The following is a 21,015-nucleotide window of genomic DNA, read 5'->3' as shown; positions in this document are numbered from 1 at the left end:
ATTTAAATAGAATAAAATGCACTATGTAGAGTAAAATCTGATTTATCAATCTTTTAGTCTATATGGCATTGCCTTTTATGTCCTTTTTAAGAAACCTTTGCCTACCTCAAATTCACAACAATTTCCTAGTTTTGTTTCTAGAAACATTTCTTTTCCTTTCACATTTAGATCTGTGATTCGCTTGACTTAATTTTTAGTATGTTGTGAGATAGTCAAGGGTCATTTTATTTTTTTAACTTACAGATATTTAATTGACATAGCATTCATTAAGTCTCTGAAAAGTGTCACAAAAATGAAGCCCACATACTCCAGGCGTTTACCACATTTATTTAGCTGAAGACATTTTTTCTACAATGCCTATTAATATTCCTGTAGAATATGCTTTGGAAAACATTGATCTAAGAATTAATAAGCTAATGTTGGAAAGGGAATATCACACAATTGTTAGTTGAGTTGAATATTATTGCTACATAAAATTTCTGTAACCAGGTATTGAAAAGACCATCGTTTCCCCCACTGAACTGTAGTTGAGCCTTTGTACAAATTGGGAGATCTTATTTATGCTTCCATTTTTATACTTCATTTGTTCCATTGCTTTATGTTATCAGACTGATACCCATACTATCTTAATTTTAGTTTTATAGTGAGTCTTGATGTCTGATAATATGGGTCTTTGTGTATTACTTGATTGTAATAAAATGCAGTAAATGAAGGGTGCCTCTACCAGCACACCTTAATTATTGTTTTTCATGAGTGCTTTGCTTACTTTTTGCATTTTTTTGTAGATTTTAGGACTAATTTCTGCATGCACATAAAAGCTGCTAGGATTTTAATTGGAATTTTACTTTAATAGATTGGACAGAATAGGTGTCTTACTAACATCAAGCCTTCCAATCCATAAACATATTACACCCTCTATTTATTTAGTCCTCTAATTTCTTGGGGAAATGTTTTGTAGTTGTTTTTTTATGTATGGTGTACATTTTAATTAGATTTATTCTAGGCATTTTGTTTTTAGTATTAAAAGTGGAATTAGTGAAATAGAAAGCACGAGTACAATTGAGTGTGAATGAAGCAAAAGATTTAAAATTAATTATTAAAGTGGATAAACCTCTTTAGCTAGACTGATTAAGAGAAACCCAATAATACTAGGCATTTAAAAGGACAGATCACCGTGGATACAGTAGACAAGAAAAAAATAAGAAGGTGAATAACTGTAGTAGTATGTTAAAGTTAGATGTAATAGGCAAATTCCTGGAGAACAAAATTTATACAAGAATATAAGCTGTTTAAGCATACTGAATTCATAATATAAAACCTTCCTGCATAGAAAATCTCAGGCTCAGATAGCTTCACTGAATTCTCTCAGCATTTAAGGAAGGATTATTTATCTTACACACATTCTTCTAGAGAATAGAAAAGAATTAAAATGACCCAATTCTTATAGGGACCTCATAATCTTGATGTCTGTTAGGATTATCTCTATGTCCTATCTCATAGATGTAAAAATCTTAAAATGTTAGCAAGTAGAAATTGTTTATCAATAAAATCATTTGCTGTGATTTAAAAAATAAAAGGAAACACCATTCATCACAGTAGATATAGAAAAGGCATTTGATAAAATTCAGTGTCTTTTTATGATTAAGATTCTTAAGAAATTAGAAATAGGAGGATACAATCTTAATCTCATAATGAGTGTCAAAAAAATCTATGGCATCTATTTTTCTCCTGAGAGTTAGGTATCTTTTTTTTTTTTTTTTTTTTTGTAGAGACAGAGTCTCACTTTATGGCCCTCCGTAGAGTGCCGTGGCCTCACCCAGCTCACAGCAACCTCCAACTCCTGGGCCCAAGCGATTCTCTTGCCTCAGCCTCCCGAGTAGCTGGGACTACAGGCGCCCGCCACAGCGCCCGGCTATTTTTTTTTTGGTTGCAGTTTGGCCGGGGCTGGGTTTGAACCCGCCACCTTCGGTATATGGGGCCGGCGCCCTACCGACTGAGCTACAGGCGCCGCCCATAGTTAGGTATCTTTTTAAAAGACTATCCAGTATCTGTGAAATATAATAAAATGAGGTGTGTCTCTACCAGCAATTCTCATAATAGATCCAAGGACCCTGAAGAATCCTAAAGATTGTTTAAGTAATCTGAGGGGAAAGAATGTTTTGGTGACATATCCAGATAGAAAGGTTTACCTAGTAGGTAAAAATACATTATTAGAACTTAGTACTGGAGGGCGGCGCCTGTGGCTCAGTGAGTAGGGCGCCGGCCCCATATGCCGAGGGTGGAGGGTTCAAACCCAGCCCCAGCCAAACTGCAATAAAAAAATAGCCGGGTGTTGTGGCGGGCGCCTGTAGTCCCAGCTGCTGGGGAGGCTGAGGCAAGAGAATCGCGTAAGCCCAAGAGTGGAGGTTGCTGTGAGTCGTGTGACGCCACGGCGCTCTACCCGAGGGCGGTACAGTGAGACTCTGTCTCTACAAGAAAAAAATAATAATAATAAAAAAAAGAATTTAGTACTGGAGATCGAAATTTTGCTACATTGGCTCAGCACCTGTAGCTCAGTGAGCAGGGTGCCAGCCACATACACCGAGGCTGGCAGGTTCGAGCCCGGCCTGGGTCTACTGAACAACAATGACAACTGCAACCAAAAAAAAAATAGCCGGGCATTGTGGGGGGCGCCTGTAGTCCTAGCTACTCGAGAGGCTGCTTAAGCCCAAGAGTTTGAGGTTGCTGTGAGCTGTGACAGCATGGCACTCTATTGAGGGCGGCATAGTGATATTCCTGTCTCAAAAAAAAAAAAGAAAGAAAATAAAAGAAATTTTGCCTCATGTTTATACAGTATGATCTTTGGGGTTTTGTTGTTGTTTTGAGACAGTCTCACTTTGTCGCCCTTGGTAGAGTGCCGTGGAGTCATAGCTCACAACAGCCTCAAACAGTCCTCTTGCCTCTGTTTTTCATTTTTAGTAAAGATGGGGTCTCACTCTTAGTCAGGCTGGTCTCGAACTCGTGAGCTCAAGTGATCCAATCACCTCAGCCTCCCAGAGTGCTAGGATTATAGGCGTGAGCCACCAAGCCGTGCTACAGTATGATTTTTGAAAGTCTGCATAGTATTTGCTTGTTTAATGTTTTGCAATGAATGGAATTTGTTCATTTCATCATAAGTATGTTTACTTTTTTGAGCAGGAAAGAGCCTAATAGAGCAGTGTTAACCCTTTTTCTATAGTGCAAAATCTATATGTTACATATATTTATCAACTCATAATAAGAAAGTGGAAGACACAGTTAAAATGTCAGCAAAAGTATTTATTTTACATTCAAATAGAAAAGTTAATATACTTATTGGAGATCAAATCTTTTTATTATTTATTTTTGAGACAGTCTCTCTTTGTCACCGTCAGTTGAGTGCTCTGGTGTCACAGTTCACAGCAACCTCAAACTCTTGGCCTCAAGTGATCCTCTTGCCTCAGCCTCCCTAGTAGCTGGGACTTACAGGCACCTGCCACAGCACCCAGCTATTTGTAGAGAAGGGGTTGTGCTCTTGCTTAGTTAGCATGGTCTTGAATCTATGAATTCAGGCAATCCACCCACCTCGGCCTTCCAGAGTGCTAGGATTACAGGCATAGCAGGTGCTATCACCTGGCCCCTGGAGATCAAATCTTGATATTAAATTATTTCTTATTTAAAAATACATTCTGTAAAGTGTTTAGCCATCTCTTCATGTTTCATTATAGGCAATACAAGGACCTGTGGAATATGAGTGATGACAAACCCTTTCTATGCACTGCGCCTGGATGTGGCCAGGTAATATGCAAATTACTGTGAATCATTTTTATATATTTCCACTTAATTTTAACACCAACGACTGAATATATTATCATTATGAAAGGGTTTTCTTAGAGTTAGGACAAAAGAAATACCAGAAAACTTTTGGAAAGAAATGGTTCTTTTTCCTCAATAACGTATCTGAATTTTAGAAAATACAAATTAATATGGGGGGGAAATTATAACTTACGATGGAAAAGTGGAAACTCTGAATAAAATTTTGAAAGTTAAATTATGTTGATTTGACTTTTATTGATTGAAATCATTTATAAACTGCCTAAGTAGAAAATCAAATATATATTGTCTTACCTGAGAATTATGTTACTGAACTTGCTTGGGAAATTAACGGATATTTTCCTCTGACAGCATCACTAATATATTAATGTTCTTAAACTAACATCTTTAATATGGAGCGTGTATGGAAACAGGTTCAGAAAATAAATTTTATTTTCAGAAAATAATATTTTTAACAGGCCATTAAATTATTAATCTGTTGCTGTTATGTAATGTAAAAATGACTAGATAATAAGGAAGAATGAAAGAATAAATGTAATGTGTAGTGAAGTTGCAAAGTACTTAAATATATGAACTATAAGTCAAAGTAAGCATAATTGGCTTTCATTGGTTTATCATTGGTTCCCATTTATTTGATATTTTAGAACTATATATACTTATAGTTTACCGTTTGATAAGTTTTAACATATGTATATACTCATAAAATCATCACAGCTATCAAAAAAGTAAACAATGTCTATTACCCTGAAAGTTTCTTCACACCTATTTGTAACCTTCCTCCCCTCTTCTATCCTTGTCAACTACTGATCTTTCTGTCTTTATAGATTTGTTTGCATTTTATATAAAAGAAATCAGATAGAATGTACATTTATCTGAGTTTTTTCACTCCACATGATTTAAGATTTTCCATGTTATGTGACTAGTAATTCCTTTTCATAGAGAAGTAATACTTCATTATTCTACAGTTTGTTTATCTGTTGGCCTATGGATGGATTTTTGGCTTATATCCAGTTTTTAGTTATTATAAATAAAGCTGGTGTGAATAGTGATATTCAAGTCTTTGTGTGGGCACATGCTTTCATTTCTCTTGGGTTAATATCTGGGAGTATAATGATGGGATAGTCTAATAGATATATGTTTAACTAAATTGTCAAACTGCTTCCCAAGATGGGTGTTACCAATTTACATTCCCATCAACAATGTCTGAGAGACTTTATTGTGCCATATACTTGTTAACTTTCGGTGCTGTCTGTCTTTTAGACTTTTACCATCCAGATGTGTATAGACTGGTATTTAATTTGCATTACTTTGATGATGAGTGCTTGTTTACATATTTATTGTCCATTTGTATACTTTTGATGAAGTATTTTTCAAAATTTTTTCCCACTCTTGAAAGTTGAGTTGTCTTTTAATTACTGAGTTGTAGGAGTTCTTTATTTTCCTGGTTATCAGTCCTTTGCCAAGTCTGTGGTTTACATCTTAATTTTCATAATATTTTTTGATGAACAGGTGTTTCTAATTTTAATGAACCTCAACATATTAATTTTTCCAATATATTAATTGTTGCTTTCTATGATTATCTATTTTATTTATTTATTTATTTAGAGACACAGTCTCTCTTTGTTGCCCTCTGTACAGTGCTGTGGCGTCACAGCTCACCGCAACCTCAAACTCTTGGGCTTAAGCGATTTTCTTGCCTCACCCTCCGGAGTAGCTGGGACTACAGACATCTGCCGCAAACGCCTGGCTATTTTTTTGTTTTTAGCAGGTGGGGAATGGGTTCAAACCCACCAGCCCTGGTACATGTGGCTGACGCCCTACCCTCTGCTCTGGGCACTGCCCTCTCTGATTATCTAAGAAACTTTTGCCTGTGTTTAGATCACAAAGTTATTCTCCTTTGTTTTACTCTAAGAGCTTGTCTTTTTCATTTATGTCTCTTCCATCTTGAATTAATTTTTGTATATGGTGTGAAGTTGGAGTGAAGGCTAATTTTTTTTTTTTTTTTGGATATGGTTTTTCAGATATTTTAGCATCATTTGTTGAAAAGAGTTTTCTTTCTCTGTTAAATTGTTTTGGCTCCTTGAATGAAAATCCAGTGATTATGTAAGTGTGGATCTGTTTCTGGACTTCATATTCTATTCCATTCATCAATCTGTCAACTTTTATGTCAGACTCCACTGTCTTGGTTTTTCTAGCTTTACAGTTAGTGTCTAGTCAGTTAGGGTAAGGTCTCCAATTTAGTTCTCTTTTTTTCAAGATTATTTTCTTTAGTATTTTAATATTTAGTCATTCTGGTGAGGATATAATGGTTTCTCATAATTGTAATTTATGTGGTATCTAAGATGGTGAGCAAGGTAAAGTTAGGAGTTATCAGGGTTGATGCTATTTTTGATAGGTTGGCCAGGGACTGTATCGCTGATAAGGTGACATTTGAACAAAGACATGAAGAAAATAATGGGAGCAAACCTTGCATATATTTCTAGCCTAAAGTTGTTGCAAATATAAAGGTCCTCAAGAAATAGAATTGGTATGTTTAAGAACAGAAAAATGATGTGGCTGGAGCATGTAATGATCCATGAGAAAACAGACAAGATAAGAGGTCAGAGAGGTAGAAAACAGACATCCTATAGGGCAGAGGTTCTCAACCTTCCTAATACGGCGAGCCTTTAATACACGTTCCTCTGGGTCACGACCCACAGGTTGAGAACCGCTGCTGTAGGACTTTATAGACTGGTAAGGTGTTGGGTTTCCATCACAGAGCAGTGAGAAGCTGTTGCTGAGGTAAGTGTGAAGCAGGGAGATGAAAAGTTGGTAGCATTCCAGGTAAGAGATGGTGGTGATTTGGAATAGGTAGGAATAATTGGACATATGGAGAAATAGACTGATTCAACATTTATTTTGGAGATATATTTGATATACATTTTTCTATAAAGAGAGTTAAAAACTACAATTCTCAAAATCTTTGCAGTTAACAATTCTAGGTATGATTTTAGGTTCCACCAACCAAATTTACTATTCTGATAAATCAAATTTACTTTAACTTTTTGGATTTGATACTGAATAAAATGGAGGGAGAGGTCATATTGCTCAAAGTTTCCGTTTCATTTATTTGGATTGACAGATATAACATGATTCTGTAATGCATGCATGGATTACAACTAATACAATGTGTTCTAGAGCCAGCCTTTGGACAGGGACCAGTTTTGCCTGAGTCTAGGTGACTAGACTCAGACTCAAGCAAGCCCTTACCTGATTCCTTGTCGTAATTTTTTTCTGCCTAAAATACTTAGAATGGTTTCTGTTTTGTTTTCTTTTGTTTTATGCCAGAGTCTGATTCTGTTGCCCAGGGTAGATTATAGCCCACAGCAACCTCAAACTCCTGGCCTCAAGCGATCTTCCTGCTTCAGCCTTCCGATTAGTTGGGACTTCAGGCTTGTGCCACAATGCCTGGCTAATCTTTATATTTCCAGTAAAGATCAGGTCTCCTTTTGCTCTGTCTGGTCTCAAATTCTTGAACTTAAGCAATCTTCCTCCCTCAGTTTGCCAGAATGCTTTGATTACAGGCATGAGCCAACCTCTTGTTTTTTGATTGACTGCTTACTAATATATAAACATGCTATTTATTTGTTTATTTTTAGAAATATTTGGTGAATTTACTCAAATGAAAAGTTTAAATGATTCAGAAATGAAAAATATTAGAAATCTATAGACAATAAATGTGAATGTAAATTAACCAAGTCCAGGAACGTACATACATATTCACCTTTTTCTTTAGATAGAGGTAAAACATACATATGTGACAATGCCATTTTTTATTTTAAAAACATTTCCTTTGAATTTACTTAAATGGAAGAAAAAAATTGCTAAACATTACAATGTATGTTTATGTAGAGATTGTTTCTTTAAAACCCTTTCTTTTCTTTCTTTTTTTTGAGACAAATTCTCACTCTGTCAGCTTAGGGTAGGGTACCATGGCATCAGCCTAGTTCACTGCAACCTCAGGTTCTGGGCTCAAGAGATCCTCTTGCCTCAGCCTCCCGAGTAGGTGCCACCACAAGGCCCAGCCAGTTTTTCTATTTTTAAGAGTAACGGGGTTTTGCTATTCTTCAGGCTGGTCTTGAACTCCTCAGCTCAAACAATCCACCCACTAAGATAATAGGCATGAGGCACCTAAAAACCTTTCTAAAATATATATGGGGTGCCTGTGGCTCAGTGAGTAGGGCGCGCTGGCCCCATATACGCAGGATGACAGTTCGAACCCGGCCCCGGCCAAACTGCAACAAAAAAAAAAAATAGTTGGACATTGTGGAGGGCGCCTGCAGTCCCAGCTACTTTGGAGGCTGAGGCAAGAGAATCGCCTAAGCCCAAGCACTGGAGGTTGCTGTGAGCTGTGACCCCACGGCACTCTACCAAGGGTGTCAAAGTGAGACTCTGTCTCTAAAAAATAAATAAAATAAAATATATATGAAAAACATTAAGAAGTTAGAATTACTTTTTAGACTTCCTACTATTAAAGGAGTTAACACTTATTTCCACATCCACTTTTTCATCTCCTAATGTCTAATAATTCTATTATTTTTATACTGTCAAGATTTATAAAACTTACTCTCAAGATTAAGAATACTTGGGCAGCACCTATGGCTCAAAGGAGGGGAGGGCGCTGGCCCCATATGCCAGAGGTGGCAGGTTCAAACCCAGTCTCAGCCAAAAACTGCAAAAAAAAAAAAAAAAAAGATTATGAATACTTAAATTTTTCTTATCTATAATTCCATGTTTGCTTAGTTTAATTTTGTGTCAAGATAGTATATAGAAGGAAGAAGGGTAGGAACTAAGGTTTACAGCACTCCATTGTTTAAAAGTCAGAAACTAAGAGAATACAGCATGGGAGGCTAAGAAGCAGCCAGTGAAGAAAATTGAGTCCTTGAAGTTAAGTAGAAAAAAAATTTCATAGTGGGGGGAATAATATAGGATGAAATAAGAATTTACTGTTTACTGTTGGATTTAAAGATCTTTCTAAGAGTAGCTTTTTCTAAGTTGCTTTCAGTGAACAGTGTGTTTGGAGTAGATTGAACAGAGAAGAGGAAGAACCAGAAATGGAGACGTTATAGGACAGCTCTTTCTTGGACATGTAGCTTAAAGGGAAGAGTAAGCGACAGAACTTCAATGTAGGACAAAAGATAGAGCTTTTTTGTTTTGCATTTTAAGGTGGGAACATCGCATTTGGCACTACAAAGAGATAATATTGCAGAGTGGGGTCCTTAAGTAAGAAAGGATGGGATCCAGGTTTACTTTTAAAACAAAATTGGAGCAATACTGCACAGTTTTGAATTTGGATGGCCTGTGTTTCATGAGTATTTTGTGTGTTGAGAACGTGGTTTTAAATTGCTATGTATTCTCCTATTGCTAAGCATGTCTCATAGTTTATTTGCCTGTTATGCTATTATGAACTTTTTTTTTTTTTTTTGAGACAGTCTTACTTTGTCGTCTTCACTAGAATATCATGGTGTCATAGCTAACAGCAACATCAAACTCTTGAGTTCAAGCGATCCTCTTGCCTCAACCTCCCAAGTAGCTGGGACTACAGGCGCCTGCTGCCACAACACCAGCTATTTTTCTTTTCTTTTTTAGAGAAGGGATCTCCCTCTTGAGTGCATTTTTGTATCATAAGCAACATTGTGATGAGCATCCTTCTACATAGTCCTTTGTATGCGTCTCTAATTAGTTTCTTTCTTTCTTTCTTTTTTTTGGTGAGATATCTCACTAGGTCACCCTTGGTAGAGTGCCATAGCATCACAACTCACAGCAGCCTCAAACTCTTGGACTTAAGCAATTCTCTTGTGTCAGCCTCCCAAGTAGCTGGGGCTACAGGTGCCTTTTACAATGCCCGGCTATTTGTTTTGTTGGAGTTGTCATTGTTTAGCAGGCCCAGGGCTGGGTTCAAACCTGCCTGCCTTGGTGTATGTGGCCAGCACCCTAACCACTGAGCTACAGGCGCCAAGCCTCCAATTAGTTTCTTAAAATACATTTTTAGAACTAGAATTACTTGATTAAAATATATACATATTTCTAAGGCTCATATGTTTTGCCAAATTGTTTTTAAAAGCTAAATCAGCTGCTTGGGAGGCTGAAGCAAGAGAATCTCATAAGCCCAAGAGTTAGAGGTTGCTGTGAGCCATGTGACGTCATGGCACTCTACCCGAGGGCAGTACAGTGAGACTCTGTCTCTACAAAAAAAAATAAAATAAAAAGCTAAATCAATTTTTTCTTCTCATTCATAGTTCAGTTCTTGCTAATAGTGGCTGTTTTAAACATGAAGCCTTCAGTTTTGAGTTTTTTATTTTTGGCCTATATTTGTTCCCTAAAATATTTAAGACAATCAGTGTTATAATACCACCTTTTAATTGTTACTGACTGAAATATAACCTATTTAATATCTACATCATCCTTTTATTAAATCTTGCTGAAAAGAGAAATGCTATAGTTTCTTTTTACATTGAAATAATATTTCCTAAGGAAATTGAAATTTCTAATTAGAATTGGTTTCAGGAGCACCAGTTTGGTGGTTGTAGTACAAATTATTTTTGTCACCAGTAAACGATGGCATTATTCTGATTTTGAATTTTAACTTTAACACTTTTGATGGTTGTAGTTAAATTTACATTTTCAAATAGATTTCAAAATGTATTTTGTTGACAATACCACTTCAGTGAGAGACCTATAGAGATCAATGCCAAGAGTTTTAACTGTAGACTCTCACTGTTGCATCTTTTCTCATATACCTAAGTAACTATTTATTAGGTGTTCTACAGAAAGACTTCTGTTAATTTCACTTGTGTTAATATTCTATTGAATTTAATAAAAGTGAGATAATTTAGTGAATATTCATTCACTTAATATGGATAGTATTCTGTATTGTTAGTATCTTTGCATTTGGTGTCATTGTCATTGAAAATTATTTCTTTGGTAGAAATAACATTACAAGCTATTTTTAAAAAGAGATAAAGATCCATTTCATACTTAATCTAAAGTGTCGATGGAGGTACATATGGGTTGGCAGGAGAGAGCGAGAATGAGAATTAATCAGTAACTTCTGCTGTTGAATAGAGTCCTTCAACAAAAAAATAGTAGTGATATCAGTTACTGGCATGATGGCTCAGAAATTTACATATAAATGTGCTTATATAATATGTTAAATAGTAATAATCAGTATATCATGGATGTGAGTGGATGTATTAAATGTAGAATGACTGATTTCTTAGGAAGTGAATTCTGGTAAGAGTGGTCAAGCCTTAGTAACACAGATTTCCTAAATACTAGAACTTAATTTATTATAGAAGCATCTGATCTGCCTTCTTCTCATTTGTCAGGTTACCCTTCCTTTTTAACTTTAAACAGAGATGGTTACTCATCCTACTAGAGACCTATTCCATTTTCACTGTTTCCCCCCATTGTTTATTGTATTATATGCTCAAGGTCTTATTTTTGTTTAACAAAATAATTCTTGGTTTTTGTGTGCACATCTGTAGCATTTACATTGGGGTTGTGCTTAGAATAGCTTGGAAGAAAGAAATTTTATGGAGTCTATGTTTTGGTATTAATATCATTATAATTTTAGTTTTTAGAATAAACCTTTTAATTTGCCTAAGAAAGCAATTTATTTACATAGTTTCTGCAAGACTTTTTATCTTAGCTTTTAGTAGCTACTTTATAAATATTTGAGAAAAGAATACATTTCTTTTATGTACACAAAACTGATGACCAACTTTTTATAAGATTGCCTTTTTACACTTTTTAAGTTTCTGGTTAAAAGTAAATAAATTCAAATAATAAGGTCAAATTTACCTCTGTCAAGTGACAATTTGAGTGTATTTTGTCCTTACCATTGGGAAGTATTGCTATCTGTGCATATAGATAATACCATCATATGATCAGTAATCCCTCTGTAAGTAGCATTGAGGTAAATTTGATCTGTACATCCTATGTAAGTTTATGTATGAATGCATAGTCCTTGCATTCCCCCTTTTGATATTTATGTGATCCTAAATATTTGTTAGCTTCCTTCTAGCCTCTCCTTTTCACTTAGGATGAAGCTTGGACCATTTTCATACATTTTGTAACAGAATATAATGTTATTCTATATGTAATTGTTCTTTGGGATATTTCTGGTAATAATCTAAGCCGAGGATGCTAGCGGAATTAAATTCCTAGGAGAAAACTTTCCAAATTCTTATCTTTTTTATCTGTTAATTTTGGTGACTTTTGGATTTTAAAATATGGGGCGTGTACCAAAATGCATTCATTCACCAGTGTTTAATGATTGCCTTCAGTGGAAAAGCCACTTTGTAAGATTTTTTGGAACCAAAAATCTTGGCTTTAAAAAAAAAAAAAATTGCAGCCCATTTACCAAGTGAAAAATGAAGCTTGCTTTAAGATATTTTTAGTGTGGGCTATAAGACATGCATACATTTAAAACTGTAAGACAAAGTAGAAAAAGCAATAAAATAATGTTAGTACCAGCTGCAGATGTGTTTATTCTCCGAGTGCTTTGTTACTCCACAGTCTGTCAAAGTACCACTACTTCTTATTCTACAAATTTGGGAGTGATTCTTACAGTGATAAATAGGAAGATAGTACCTTGATGAGGAAGAGCTGGATTCCTGGAGTTGATGCTCAGTAAACATCTGAAGAGTGAATAAGTGAAATAAATAGCCCAGTGATGGAAGTGCTGTTGCATCTGAACAGTCTTCTTCGGTGTGAATATAGCAGATTGTGAAGAGAAGTCCCAAAACAATAGCTAATTTTCTATTGGTGTATGAAGTATTATAAACATTGAGTGACAAATTACATACAAATTAAATTAAAGCTTAATTCACCTTAATCAACAGTTTATGGTTTGAGGTAGGGATTTCCCCCCTCTAATCTTTTAGATTCAGCTCTTTTATTATAAGGAGCTTATTCTTTCAGTTAGCATTTATTGAGTACATACTCTATGTTAAATTTGGGGGACCACTGTAGGAGCTCTGCCTGCTCTTAAAATATCACTACAATATTGTGATAGATGCTATAAATAAGGCATTGTGCAGAGCATACAGGGGTACAAATGAAAGGCTTTTAATTTCTACAGGCTGAAAGCTGGTAGTCTGGACTGAAAATGATATAAGTGCTCAGTATTATACTTTTTTAAAAAGAAAAATATAAAATAAAAAGTATAATAGAAAAAATTTTCTTTCTTTTACATTGTTTTTTGGTCACCCTAAAGCTAGTATATTATTAGTTGCACAGAAGGATATAATGAAACGGGTGGGAGGAGGTAACTACAAGTAAAGAAATCCATTTCAATGGTTTGAGCAAAGCAAGTTCAAATACGTATATTTTAACATGTAACATATATATATGTGCATATATTTTTTTCACTCTTTTAAGTAAAGAGTGAATTGAGATATTATTAGTTTAGCATTTTAAAATTATTGCTCTGAAATAACAAAAATGAGCTCCCTCTTTTCAGTTACAAATATTGCTTAATGAAGAACATCTTCATAAATGTTGATGTTCACACACTGGAGATACAATATATTTATTACGTTGTAATTATAAATGTCATGTTTGGCATATAGTACTTAACACATTAAGTGTAGCAAAAATATGGATAGATTTAAAAATAAAATTACCTTAAAAATAGTTTTGCTTTATTTTTTATATGAAAATTTGGCTACTTTGTCAAAATTTTTATTTTATTTTAAATAAGCTGCTTTATTATTGTTTTGGTTGCTGTTTTGTAATTGAATTTTAAAAAGTCATTCTTTTTTTAATATAGTAACATAAAGAAACTTATTTCTTAATTTATTCAGGAATAATATTTATGTAAGAAAATCTGTTTTAAAAAGTGGTAAGTAACATCAAATCTAGGTAAATACAATACTTTCCTCAAAAGCAATTATACCATGGAGTAAAATAGTATTTCTACTATTATATGACAAAAAAAAAAAAAATAGTGCTCTATTTTTAGTATCCAAATGAAATTTATATAAAGGTTTTTTTTGCCTCAGGTTTTATTTTTAAGTGCTCTCAAATGAGTTATGTGACCTAGTAATAATATATCAGTGTTGCCTATTCTTGGGTAAAAGATTTCTCAATGATTGTTTGAAACCTAGTATGCTTATCTATACTAATATTAATAAATTCTTTTATAGTTTACAAACTATTTCACTGTTAATGGAGGTTTTACATGTTGTGGAAATGAATTTCCTTATCATTTAACTTACTTGATCAAATTAAAAAATCTTAACTATATTTTAAAACTTTTTGCCACAGCGTTTTACCAACGAGGATCATTTGGCTGTCCATAAACATAAACATGAGATGACACTGAAATTTGGTCCAGCACGTAATGACAGTGTCATTGTGGCTGGTTAGTATATGCTTTTATTAATAGCTTATATACATATTTCACCTGGAATGTGCACAATTTTTGTGTATTCTCTGTAAATAATATAGTCTGGTGATATTCCAATGACTTCATTTACAGTAAATGTTGGCAACATGTATTTTACCCATTACATTTCCATGTTTCCTTCTGACCATTCATTTCACTTTTTATGTGGTTTTCAAATACAGATATCAATGTCAGTTTTGTGGAAGTTAGAATTCTGGGAACATTCATACCATCTACAGAGTTTACATTTAACTGATAATAGAACTAATACGGTATTTAGTCATTGTTTCTTTTAGCTGTCTTGCGAACCTGGTCTACAAGGCTGTGTGAAGATAGAAAATGATCAAGCTCCTCCTGTTGGAGGAAGAGCAATTAGTGGATTTGTTCATTAGAATTTTGTTTATATTTCTTTTTCAGACTAAACATTTGAATTAGTAAAATGGTCTCAGTAAAGTGGGCCCAAATTTGGTCAGTCCCTTTTTAATGTATTGACCCTATGAACTGTAGATCCTATGAACTATAGCATTACCTAAGCACATGACAATTTTTCACAATCTGTGAAAAGAGGATCTCAGTTCATGCACTGGTTTATTATCATTCCACACTGTATTAGTGGCCGTTTTTTTGTATTTAAATATATATATATACACACACATCTATGTGTGTATATATCTATATATATACACACACACATATACATACTATGTGTAATTTCATTATATTTACATATTTTATGAATAAGTATTGTGACAGGAAAAGTTTTATATACAATTTTACATAAATTTCAGACAGCGTTATAATTGCACATTTGGACCATAAATATTCAAATTAACTCTAGATTATTTTTCCTCTTATAAAGCTTAGGTTATCCGTAAGTCTGGAATTATAGCTAGATAATATTAATACTTACAAGTTATCAATATAGCAATGCTTTGGATAGAAAATAAGGCAAATATTAGATGATTCTTTCTGTACTTTTAGTAGCAAAATTTTTCATAATGAAGAAATTGCAGAGGTAACAAAAAATTGATACTTTTTCAAAAACTACTTATGTATGAAAAATGTAGAGGAGTTTTCAGTATATCTTCAGTACCATATATAAAAAGAGGCAGAAAAGAGTGAGGTATGCTTTTCTTAAGAACATTAGGTGTTGGGCGGCGCCCGTGGCTCATTCAGTAGGGCACCAGCCCCATATATCGAGGGTGGTGGGTTCAAGCTCAGCCCCGGCCAAACTGCAACAAAAAAATAGCCGGGTGTTGTGGCAGGTGCTTGTAGTCCCAGCTACTTGGGAGGCTGAAGCAAGAGAATTGCCTAAGCTCAAGACCTGGAGGTTGCTGTGAGCTATAATGCCACAGCACTCTACTGTGGGCGATAAAGTGAGACTCTGTCTCAAAAAAAAGAACATTAGATGTTAACTACTGGAACCGGAAACAGCAAACATATACAACGGCAGCAGTAACCAAGAAAGTTCACTCTCCTAAGGCACGAAGGGCTTTGTTTCTCTGAAACTTACTGCCTTATCTCAATCTCCTTTGAAGGTGGTCTTTAGAAATTACTTTCCTATCTGATTACATTTATTACAACAGAAAAACAACACACTCAAACACAGAACTTATCTTTTTTTTTGAGACAGTCTTTTTCTGTCAGCTAGGCTGGAGTACAGTAGCCCAGTCATACCTTACTGCAGCCTCAAGGCTCAAGTGATCTTTCTGCCTCAGGCTCCTGTAGGTGCATAGCCACCATGTCCAGCTAAGTTTTAAATTTTTTTTGTAGAGAGTGAGTTTCACTTTGTTGCCCAGGCTGATGTCGTCACTCCTGGGCTCAAGCCACCCGCCTGTCTCAGCCTCCTAAAGTTCTGGGATTATAAGTGTGAGCTACTACCCCCAGCCCCGTTTTTTAACTAATGTGTTTTGAGATAAATAGTTTAGTATTAGCTGTATAAATATAATGCATGATGTGTGTGGTATATATTTGATGATCTGTATACAGTCTGCATGTTGATTATGTCTGTGTTGACTTTTCTCAAGTCTGATGGTTCTAGTAATCATTGATAAATGTTTATGCGTTTTATTTTTTAAGACCTTTCACTGCCTTTAACATAAGAGCCTTTTAATGAGCTTAGATAGACAAACCCTTTGAGTGTGAACAGAATAGTCAAATTTGTATTTGACTTATTCAGTCATAATGGACTTAAGCTGATACATGCACAGTAGGCCTCTATTGTAATATGACTTTGGATGTCTTTTGGAGGGTAGTAGGAATAGAGGGTAGGTTAAAGACCAATAGTTAAAATGACGACACAATAGTTTCTAATTCTAATATTCAGGGCCTGTATTATGTCGAGTGAGTATGACATTGGGTTATTTTAGTATCAAATATATTTATACATAGTAAAAGTATTATTACCCTGGATATATATTGGGAGGCAAAGATAAAAGAGAGTAAGTAATGCCCATTTGGGAACACAATAATTGATGAATATGTAAATTTTGATTTCATAAAAGATTTTATATGTAATTTTAAACCAGGACATCCTTAATAGAGTACTCTTAATTTAGGCTAGATCTCTGATGGAACCTGTAAAATTGATAGCCTACATTATATAAAATGTGAGTAGAGTTTGAGTGTACTATCAACTACAATAAATATAAATAAATAGGCTTGAAAGTAATAAGAATAAATGGGAAAAATTTATATATTTGCTACTTTTCATTCAACCTGAGCCTTATAAGGCATTTGTTGTGGCCAGAACATGTACACTCAGTACATATGTTAATGTACATAGCATGAGCGCATCATATTCAAGGATAGTTGAAATATTTCTTGTAAGAAAGTAGACATAACTGTCTACACTGCCTAGAAATTAAGCTAAAACATTCTGTAGGCACATAATTCATACTAAGCTTGCAGAATCATTAATATGAAGTTGGTTTTAGTAGATAGTACTAAGGAGGGTTTTGTTTTGTTATAGTTTCTTTTTAGGGCTATTATTTTAACTTTCTCTTCCTTATAGTATTTTGATCTTCCAGCTAAAACTTCTGCTTTATCTTAAGCTTGTTTTCATAATAGATTATGAACAACTAATTGAAGGGCCAAGTTAAAGCAAATATACATGCTCTTGTCCTAGTTTTTTTTCCCACATTGCATGTATTTAAACAATTGTAGTTTTTAATAATATAAGTTTTGAAGCATTCTTAATACTGTGTTAGATTATAATCATAGTTTTTCTCTTGAGTAGAGGATGTTTATGCCATTCTACTCAGAAGGGTGGACTGTGGACTAAAGAGCAAAAAGTACTTCTTTCATATTTCTATGGTTCTTAAAGTCGTAGGAAATAATCTTGAAGTACAACTAAAACTTAACCAAATTTTGTTTGCTTTAAAGGAAGAGATCTTTCCAAAGAGAGAATTAACAACTGATTGAACCAGTCCTGCTAATTTGTTAACTTAGTAGCTATATTTTAGAGTCTTAACATAATACTTAAATCTCTGTGATTACTTCTTGATATTTATTTCAGATCAGACCCCAACACCAACAAGATTCTTGAAAAACTGTGAAGAAGTGGGTTTGTTTAATGAGTTGGCAAGTCCATTTGAGAATGAATTCAAGAAAGCTTCAGAAGATGACATTAAAAAAGTACGTTTTAACCATGGAATATAAAAAAGAATACTTGTAACAGAAAAGTAATGATAGTTTATGCTACCTGCTTTCTTAATTTAGACATGCGGATTGACTATTTTTAAACTTGTAGCTTTTTCTTTATTGTTTGCATTTTAGATGCCTCTAGATTTATCCCCTCTTGCAACACCCATCATAAGAAGCAAAATTGAGGAGCCTTCTGTTGTAGAAACAACTCACCAGGATAGTCCTTTACCTCACCCAGAGTCCACTACCAGTGATGAAAAGGTTAGAAATTGTATTTGTGGTAGAACTATAAAGGGAAAATTTGGTACCCAAATAAAATTTAATTTGTAATCTCCATAAAATGTTAACATATTCAGTTTTACATAATTCAGTGTCAGCTTACAGTTGTTTTATATGTGAAAGCCTATGAATACTCAAGGTATTTTGGGTAAAGAAGACTCTGTGTACCTTCATAGATAATTCTGTTTATTATACACAGAAAAATATATGGGAGAAAGCAGCAGTCATTTTAGATAAAACTGTTACTTAAAAAAGGAATGTCAATTTATAAATATGACTTAATTTTTCTGGGTTTTGCTGTTTTACATTTAGCTACTTTCATACAGTGGCAGTGTAAGAATCTGTACATCTACACCTTTTGGGGGCAAGACATGATTGCAAGATGGACTTTGCCTAACATGCAATCAGTATAATCTGGTTTATTGTACTCTCAATGAATCCCCAACAATAAAAATAAATAAATAAATAAATGAAAGAATCTATACATCTAGAAACTGAACAGTGATTATTTAAGCTTTCAAAGGGTAGCAGAATTAGTCATTCTCAACAGTGGATCTGTGGTAGCAGCAATTAAGATGACAATACCAGGCACAGTGGTGCGTACCTATGGTCCCAGCTAGTTGAAGGCTAAGGTCAGAGATCACTTGAATCTAGGAGTTTTAGTCCAACCTGGGCAACATAGTGAGGCCTTGTCTCTGAAAACAAAGATGATGATTCTGTCTTAAATATCCTGGTAATCTAAGACCACTTGGACTATATAGTTCATGTTGAGTAACACTTTTATTTCTGAGCACATAAAATAAACACATACTTATTTGGAAGAACTGTGTAAGACACAGTGAAGAAACAGTGGGACACATAAAGAGGCAGTGGCAATGTTCCTTTTTAGACTGTTGCTCTAAAATCATAATAACTTATTAATAAAATTCTGCCATGGCAGAGGAGCTAGAAATAAGGAAATAAAGAAAACAATAGCTTTTTACCTAGTAATACATGCTTTGATCACCAGGGATTCCCCCCCCTTTCATTTTCTTTTCCATATTTTACAGTTACATTCTCATTATTATTCCATAAGAATACAGAAAAAATGAAAAGAAGAAAACCAAAATCACCTATTATCTCATAATTAAATTATAAAGTATTACTAATATTTTGAAACTTTTTACCTAGATACATATACATTTGTACATACAAAAATGTGTGAATAGTTACATAGAAAGATAGATGGATGCAAAGAAAGATCCTATCTTTTATATTATGCTTTAGATAGCGTTAACATTTTCCCATGTCGTTAGGGATTTTGCTAAATCATAATTTTTAATGGTTATAATTATTTTATCACTATCTTAATGTATTTAATTATCCTGCTCTTTTTGGACATAAAGGTTGTTTCTACATTGTCATAGTCATTAGAAATGTTGTTAAATCTTTAATAAGCCTTTTTTCATAGAGAAAATTTCAGTCCTTTCATACTTAAAATTTTTTATTTATTTATTTATTATTATTTTTTTTTTTTTTTGTAGAGACAGAGTCTCACTTTATCACCCTGGGTAGAGTGCCGTGGCATTACACAGCTCACAGCAACCTCCAACTCCTGGGCTTAGGCGATTCTCTTGCCTCAGCCTCCTGAGTAGCTGGGACTACAGGTGCCCGCCACAACGCCCAGCTATATTTTTTTGTTGCGGTTTGGCTGGGGCCGGGTTTGAACCCACCACCCTTGGTATATGGGGCTGGCGCCCTACTCACTGAGCCATAGATACTGCCCTACTTAAAATTTTTTTACTGTTCACAGCTACTTTAGTATCTTTTAGGGATATTATATTCTTCAATTGTTACCTTTCCTGGTGGAGAGCATATCCATGCAAAGTTGTAAAAAAAAAAAAAAGTCATTTTTAGGCCTCATCTTCTTTCTTGATTTTCTTCCTAGGTTACCTCATCCAGACTCATGACTTTAAAAAACATCTATATACTAATGACTCTAAAATTCATGTTGATCCAGGTTTCTCTCCTAATTGCCATATTCACATCCCCCTTTCATCGTGACATTTCCTTTTCTATATCTAGTAGACATTTTTTGTTTGGGGGCTTGGGGGGTATTTGTGGGTGTTTGTTCTTTTACTCTGTCACCCATGCTGGAGTACAGGACCATAATAGCTCAATGGAATATCAAATTCCTGGGCTCAGGCAAAGCCCTATTGCTTCAACCTCCCGAGTAGCTAGGACTATAGGCGTGTGCCACCACATCTGGCCATTTTTAATTTAATTTTATTATCATTATTATTATTATTATTAGACTTGCTATATTGTCAAGGCTTTTCTTGGGTTCAAACAATTCTCCTATCTTGACCTCCCAAAGTGGTGGGATTACAGGCATAAGCCAGCATGCCCAACCTAGTAGACATCTTAATATACCTAAATCAGACAAAGCCCCTGATTCTTTGTCCAGTCTTCCAGTCTCAGTGAATTTTCCCTACATAATTGCTCAAGCCAAGAATTTAGGAACTGTCCTTAATTTCTTCTTTTCCTTCACACTGAAGCCAACAGTGTATCTTAACCGACCTACTTCCAGAATATATCCTGAATCTTATTCCTCCTCTTTCTGTGTCCAGTGTCACCACTGTAGGCCAACCCATTGTTATTTTTTACATGGATTATTAACAATTAACTTTCTGTCCTGTGTAAAACAGGACTTCCTGCTTTCAACTCCGTTTTGTTTTCTGTAAGTTTTAATAATAGGTTAAATTACGGTATTTCCCTGTTTAATTTAAAATCCTTCAGTAGTATGTCACTGTATTTAAGATACCTCATACTCCTTAGCTGAAGCCCTC

General features: G+C 34.5%; 1 protein-coding gene across 2 annotated transcripts in view; it reads left to right on the top strand.

The window, feature by feature from the left end:
- ATF2 (activating transcription factor 2) overlaps nt 1–21,015 on the top strand; it is a 107,096-nt gene that overhangs the window by 37,599 nt on the left and 48,482 nt on the right. For both annotated transcript variants that reach the window (XM_053598112.1, XM_053598111.1), the window contains exons 4-7: nt 3,726–3,795; nt 14,143–14,239; nt 17,781–17,899; nt 18,041–18,169. In XM_053598112.1, the coding sequence (XP_053454087.1) occupies nt 3,726–3,795; nt 14,143–14,239; nt 17,781–17,899; nt 18,041–18,169 (415 nt within the window). The remainder of the gene's footprint in view (nt 1–3,725; nt 3,796–14,142; nt 14,240–17,780; nt 17,900–18,040; nt 18,170–21,015) is intronic.

Source organism: Nycticebus coucang, chromosome 7 (genome assembly GCF_027406575.1).
Source record: "Nycticebus coucang isolate mNycCou1 chromosome 7, mNycCou1.pri, whole genome shotgun sequence".
NCBI classification, from domain to species: Eukaryota; Metazoa; Chordata; class Mammalia; order Primates; family Lorisidae; genus Nycticebus; species Nycticebus coucang.
Note: the sequence above shows the minus strand (reverse complement) of the source record. Positions and strands in the feature narration are given on the sequence as shown.